The 5,917-nt window shown below is 58.4% G+C and overlaps 1 protein-coding gene across 2 annotated transcripts; it reads right to left on the bottom strand.

The window, feature by feature from the left end:
• Positions 1-1,106: 1,106 nt before the first annotated feature.
• Positions 1,107-5,720, bottom strand: Bax (BCL2 associated X, apoptosis regulator). 2 transcript variants are annotated; one of them, XM_010640755.3, is made up of 5 exons: positions 5,335-5,714; positions 5,104-5,250; positions 4,533-4,668; positions 1,674-1,778; positions 1,107-1,400 (listed from the first exon to the last, which is right to left on the bottom strand). In XM_010640755.3, exons 1-5 carry the CDS (start codon positions 5,361-5,363, stop codon positions 1,296-1,298), a joined length of 522 nt encoding a protein of 173 aa, XP_010639057.1. In that variant the 5' UTR covers positions 5,364-5,714; the 3' UTR covers positions 1,107-1,295. The 2 variants fall into 2 exon arrangements, with proteins under 2 accessions (XP_010639057.1, XP_010639059.1); XM_010640757.3 differs by lacking the exon at positions 1,107-1,400 and having other exon boundaries at positions 1,407-1,778; positions 5,335-5,720.
• Positions 5,721-5,917: the final 197 nt, after the last annotated feature.

Below are 5,917 nucleotides of genomic sequence, written 5' to 3'. Positions count from 1 at the left end.
TTAGCCCTCGGGCCTCGCTCAGCTCTGCTCGCCACCAGGCCTGGAGCCGCCCAGCTCCCGGCCCCGCCCCGGGGGGGCGGCCAGGTGGAGCCCCGGTGCTCCTTGTCGCTTCCTGTGTCCCCGGGTTCTTCCTTTGCATGGCTCCTGCCGTGGTCCCGGTGCCCCTCTCCCGGGTGGCAGCCCAGGGTCCCCTCATAGCTTTCCCTTGACGCGGTGTCTGGGTGAGAGCCGAGGAGGGCCAGGCGCGGGAGTTACTCATTGACCACACTGCGGGCGGCAGCCGGGGACCTTTAGCCTCGGGCAGGTCCCAGAGGGAGAGGCGACCTTGAAAGGGGCCCCTCCCGGGCAGTCGGTAGAGGAGCTGGGACTGCGACAAACAAGACTGAAAACCCGGGGTTGGCGGGGACTAGGAGTATGAAGGGGAGGCAGAGACCTAAAGGGAGATTGGGAGGGGGCAGAGGGCCCTGGAGAGGGACAGAAACCCAGAAGCGGGTGGGTGTGGTGGCACACGCTGGCCTGTAATTCCAGCGCTTTGGGGAGGTGAGACCTCGTTTTAATCCCCACCTCTCAAAAAGAGAAAAGGGGCGGGGGAGCGGGGGATTTAGCTCAGTGGTTTCCGCTGCCGCTGCCACTCGCCTCTCAAGCTCAAGGTCCTGAGTTGATCCCCAGGACCAAAAGAAAAGAGGCAAATGTTAAGATTTCCCTTGCCTTGAGGTGGCCCTAAGTAGTAGAGAAAGGGACAGAGACCCAGAGGTGGAGGGACACGCGCACACACACACACACACGCGCGCACACACGCGCAGGACAAGGGAGTGGTCTCCTGTTCTTCCTTCCCTGGGCTCTCTGGGAGACCAGCACCTTCCAGGTCTGCTCCAGCCGAGGTCCCATTCTGTCCCCTTGGCCACCTTCAGCTCTGGGCCCCTCTCCTGGACCTGTCGCCCACTTTCCCTGCCCCAGCACATGCTGCGGGCCTGAGCTGCAACAGGCGGGATGAGCCTGGGGCTTGGGCCGAGTGTACTTTAATACGGACGGCACCGGGCACCCCCAGAAAAAGACCGGCCAGGTTCTCCAGGTCCGCAAGGTATCAGGTGAGCGATGGCCCACAACCTGCTCTCCCCAGGTGACTCCGACTCCAGACTGTGGCTGAAGGAGGTTTATTGCCCCAGCTCCCTGCAGGCCACACTTCCCTCCCGTCCCAATAATTACAAAAGTAAGAAAAATGCCCAGTCCCCGTTCCCTCCCACCAAAATGCCATAATTTATGCAGAAAAGACACAGTCCCAGGCGGCTGGGGCCTCAGCCCATGTTCTTCCAGATGGTGAGCGAGGCGGTGAGCACTCCGGCCACAAAGATGGTGACCGTCTGCCACGTTGGGGTTCCAAAGTAGGAGAGTAGGCCGTCCTGGGGACAGAGACACCACCTCAGCCGCTCCAGCAGGCTGCTCCCGAGCCTGCACTCGGGGATCAGGGCCTGCAGGGCTCAGGAGCTGGTGGGGGGGTGGTGTCACAGGGAACCTGGAGTTGGGGAAGTGGGGGCAGAGGGAGGGATCACAGCGCAGTCGGGGACGCGGGCTGACCCTGTGAGGAGTATCACAGACCCCATCTGGTGACCTGGGATGGGAAGGGGCACACCCATGGGGGCTCGGGAAGGCCCAAGGGCCCCTAGACGTCTCACCCAACCACCCTGGTCCTGGATCCAGCCCAGCAGCCGCTCTCGGAGGAAGTCCAACGTCCAGCCCATGATGGTCCTGATCAGCTCGGGCACCTTGGTACACAGCGCCTGCACAGAACGACAGCATGAGGGGCGGGCCTCGGCCCCACTGCCTAGGGAAAGGGCCTGAGCCTGCCTTTTCAGCCCTCTGCCTCCCCTGGCTGTCTCTTCCTCCCCCAGCTGGAGTCAGCCTAATAAAGTCTAAACCAGGTTATGTTGCTCTCACCTGCCCTGCCTCTAACCCACTGTGGCTCCCCAGCACCCTCAGGACCCCTGAGGGCTGACTTGGTGTCATTTCACTGTCCTTTCCTGCCTCTGTACTGTGCTGCACAGACCTTCTAATGCTTGTATCTGGTATTAGGGGCTGAACTGAAAGCCTTCACTGGGCTACATCCCCAGCTCCTCCCACCCCCCCAGACAGGTTCTAAATTGCTAAATTGCTCAGCTGGGCTTGAACTTGTGACCCAGATCCTCCCGAGTGCTGGGATTACAGGTGTGCACCACTCTGCTGCCCTGTGGTTGGCTGTTTGTTTAGAGACACGGTCTCACACCACCTGGGCTAGTATGGAACTCCTGGACTCAAGCAAGTAATCGTCCTGCTTCAGCCTCCTGAGTGGCCAGTACTAGGCCTAGAAGTCCACCCTTTTCTCCCTCAGGACCTTTGTACGTGCTGACCCTTTTGACTAAAGAGGCCCCAGCCAAGCAAAATCCCACTCACTGCTCAAAGCTCAGGTCAAATGTGACTTGGGGGGGGGGCTTTGCAGACCACCCATCCTGACCTACTCTCCCAGCACCCCCAGTCTTCATCTGCCTGCTTCTCTGTTCTTGTCCTAGTGCCAGAGTACCCACTGTCATGCTGACTGCTGCCCCCTTCACCCCCACACTGAAGTCCATCACACAACCCTAAACGCACAAGGGGCTCAGACAGCAGCCCAGTATCAAGTGTGTTCTTAGCATGTGCAAAACCTGCATTGTGATCCCCAGTGCCACACAGACGCACACACACACGAGCACACGTACACACACAATCTCTCCACTTTCTCACCACTGCAAGCACCTGGGGCCCAGGGAGTCGTCTTTCAGTAGCACTGTGACCGGAGTCACCCGGCTGGGCTCCTTGCTAGCAGCAGAACCCTGTGCATGGCGGACTCCTGCTCTCTGTGGTACTGCGGGTCAAACCCCAACCTCTCATCGAGTGCTAGGCACACGCTACTAAGCTTTGCCCCAGGCTTTTTTTTGGGGGGGCGGGGGGAGAAAGGGTCCCGCTGTGTACTTCAGGCTGGCCTCCAACTCACGGCGATCCTCCTGCCTCAGCCTCCCAAGTGCTGGGATTACAGGCGTGCGCCACCACGCCCAGCAGGGGGGGGCGGGGGGAGAAAGGGTCCCGCTGTGTACTTCAGGCTGGCCTCCAACTCACAGCGATCCTCCTGCCTCAGCCTCCCAAGTGCTGGGATTACAGGCGTGCGCCACCACGCCCAGCAGGCCTTTCTTTTTTCCTGCAGTACCCAGGCCCTTCCCACTGTGCCACATCCACAGCCTTTTTGGAGACAGGTGTTAAATAAGTTGCCCAGGCAGGACTTGAACTTGCGATTCTCCTTCCTTGATGCTGGATTACAGATGGGCACCATTGTGCCTGGCTCTTCCTTCTTTATTCTGACACAAGATGGCCAGCATAGTTCGTTGGGCTCCTCCCACCAACACTGTCCCATGAGAATCTTCACAGGGAAAAGCTGAAAACACTCCACCACGAGTAGCCTGACTGCTGCAGCCTGGATGTACAATTAACATTTTGCTGGTTTTGCTAGCTAATCTCTTAAATTCATAAATCGGGTTGCCTTATTCCTTCTATTTAAAACCAATGCTGAAAAAAAAAATCAAACCAACACTGGGCACAGTGACATGTGCCTATAACCCCAGCTACTTGGGAAGCTCAGGTAGGGCAGTTACAAGTTCAAGCCCAGCCTGGGGGACTTAGCAAGATCCCGTCTCAAATGAAAAAAGGCTGGGGAATGTAGCTCAGTGGGGAGGCCTGGGTTCAACCCCCAGTACTGCAAAAGCAAATAAAACAATCCCCCCCAAAAAAACCCCAGCCACATCGGGAGATAGCACACACTGAAAACCCCAGATACTTGGGAGGCTCAGGGAGGATGGAAACTTCAGGCCATCTTTGTGAGCTTCTGTCTCAAACAAAAAGCTGGGAGTGTGGCTTGATGGTAGAGCACTTGCCTAGTATGCAGGAGGCCCTGGCCTCAAGCACCAGTAAAGCCAAAATAAATAAGCAAACCCGGCCAATGAAAGTCTCTACAGTGGACCCCAGACCCCACCCAACTGGCCCTGCTCAACTCGGCCCTCTCCCGCACCTCACTCTCAACACAGTGGCTGGCTTCAGCTGGCTTCCTCACTCTTCTACACTTGGCTTGGCCCTGCCTCAGGGCCTTTGCTCTTCCCTCTCTGAGATGACTGTGCTTCTTGATCCTTATCTCTCAAAGCATACTTCTCAGCACATCCACATCACTTTCACTGTGGCCTGCTTTCGGAGGTCTGTCCAGTCCACAATGCTCAATCACAGTACCCTGCAGCACCTGTTTTACAATCTGAGCTTGTAAGCACAGGGCCCTAGCCTGCTATGCCCAGAGCTATGTCTGGGGTACCAAGTATAGATATGTTTGTTGAATGAATAAATGAAAGTGCAGACAGCCTACAGCCACCTCTCTCCCTTCCCACTGTGGTACCTGGGCTGAGGCAGGGGTTGACCCGATGACCCCCAGGCCCTCACAGGTCTTAGGGGAGGACCCCTAGCCTCACTGCCCTGCAGCTGCCCACCTTGAGCACTAGTTTGCTGGCAAAATAGAAAAGGGCGACAACCCGGCCCCAGTTGAAGTTGCCATCAGCAAACATTTCAGCTGCCACTCGGAAAAAGACCTCTCGGGGAGAGTCTGTGTCCACGGCTGCAATCATCCTGCAGGAAAGGGGAGAACAGACACTGGGGAGGAAGGATCTGGAAATTCTGCTGTCAGCACCATGCCTAAGTTCAGGAAGCTGAGGACCAAACTAGACTGGAATGAAAGCAAGAGGCCAATGGGGTTTGGAAGGGGACAAGATGGACATTTAGAGGTTTTTATTGTTTGCTTTGAGACAGGGTCTCACTATGTAGCCCAGGCTGGCCCCAAACTCACAGCGATCCTCCTGCCCCAGCCTCCAGAGTGCTGGGATCACAGGTGAGCATTGTTATACCCAGAAGGATGGACACTTGGGAAGGCAGGGAACGTAACCCCCTGTAGAAGGGTTCCAAGATGCTGGGAGAGGGGAAGACTGGAAGTCCAGGAGCAAGGGGCAGGGGTTCTGCAGGCTGAGGGGAGCCCCGGTTGGAATGCTGGGTTCCCAGGAGCCACACCTCTGCAGCTCCATGTTGCTGTCCAGTTCATCCCCAATCCGCTTGAGACACTCGCTCAGCTTCTTGGTGGACGGGTCCTGGGGTGCCTGCTCCATGGCCAGCTCCAGGGTATCCCCACCCATGTGCCCTGCTCGATCCTGGATGAAACTACACAGGAATGGAGTAGGGTGCAGAATCAGAACGGGGTGTCACCCGCCAATCCGCTCCACAATAATCAGACCTCCAACTCACCCCTGAAGCAAAAGGGCCCCTGTCTTCATGATGTGCTCAGAGCTGGTGGGCCCTGGAGGAGAGAGGAGGGAAGAGGTGCCTGGACTCTTGGGTCCTAAGGGACCCGGGGACTGCAGTGGCTCGTGGTCCCTGAGGGCAGACAGGGCTGGGGGCCCTGGACTCCAGGGGTCGCTGGCACATGAAGTGATCGGGAGCCCAAGCAACTGAGTCCCTGATGGAGCGCAAGCGGGGAGTCTGGGCCTGCACCCTTCAATCTTCACGGCGGAGTTGACTGGGGGAACCTGGACGAACCCGACCCTAGCCTGAGGGGCAGAGGGGAGACCCGGCCCTCCCACCACGGCCACAGGCAGGAAGTGGTGCCGGCGACAAGCCCGGGCCTGCCCGGGGCTTCGTATTTAGGAGTCCCCGGGTTTTCTGGGTCCGGGGGCTCCAGGTAAGAAGGGATCGCACGGAGGTCAGCGGGCCAGGAGGCTCAAGGAGGGAGAGGGCTGGGGTCTGGGGGCTGGCAGCGCCCGACGCGGGAGTTTGTGCCCAGGGGAGCTCAGCGATCGCACTGCCCCGTGCCGGCAGGAGGGCTCCGGGG

The sequence above is a fragment of the Fukomys damarensis genome, unplaced genomic scaffold (genome assembly GCF_012274545.1).
Source record: "Fukomys damarensis isolate Sample0158 unplaced genomic scaffold, DMR_v1.0_HiC HiC_scaffold_19, whole genome shotgun sequence".
In the NCBI taxonomy this organism is placed as follows: domain Eukaryota; kingdom Metazoa; phylum Chordata; class Mammalia; order Rodentia; family Bathyergidae; genus Fukomys; species Fukomys damarensis.
The sequence above is the reverse complement of the archived record's forward strand: the minus strand, read 5'-3'. Positions and strand labels throughout refer to the sequence as shown.

Bases quoted from the DNA above. Each gene is read 5' to 3' on its own strand.
- Bax (XM_010640757.3), bottom strand. From the start codon at position 5,363: ATGAAGACAGGGGCCCTTTTGCTTCAGGG. The intron at 5,251-5,334 runs GTGAGTTGGAGG...ATTCCTGTGTAG, and splicing joins GGGGCCCTTTTGCTTCAGGG to TTTCATCCAGGATCGAGCAG. The intron at 1,779-4,532 runs GTGGGCAGCTGC...CGTTCTGTGCAG, and splicing joins CCAGCAAACTAGTGCTCAAG to GCGCTGTGTACCAAGGTGCC.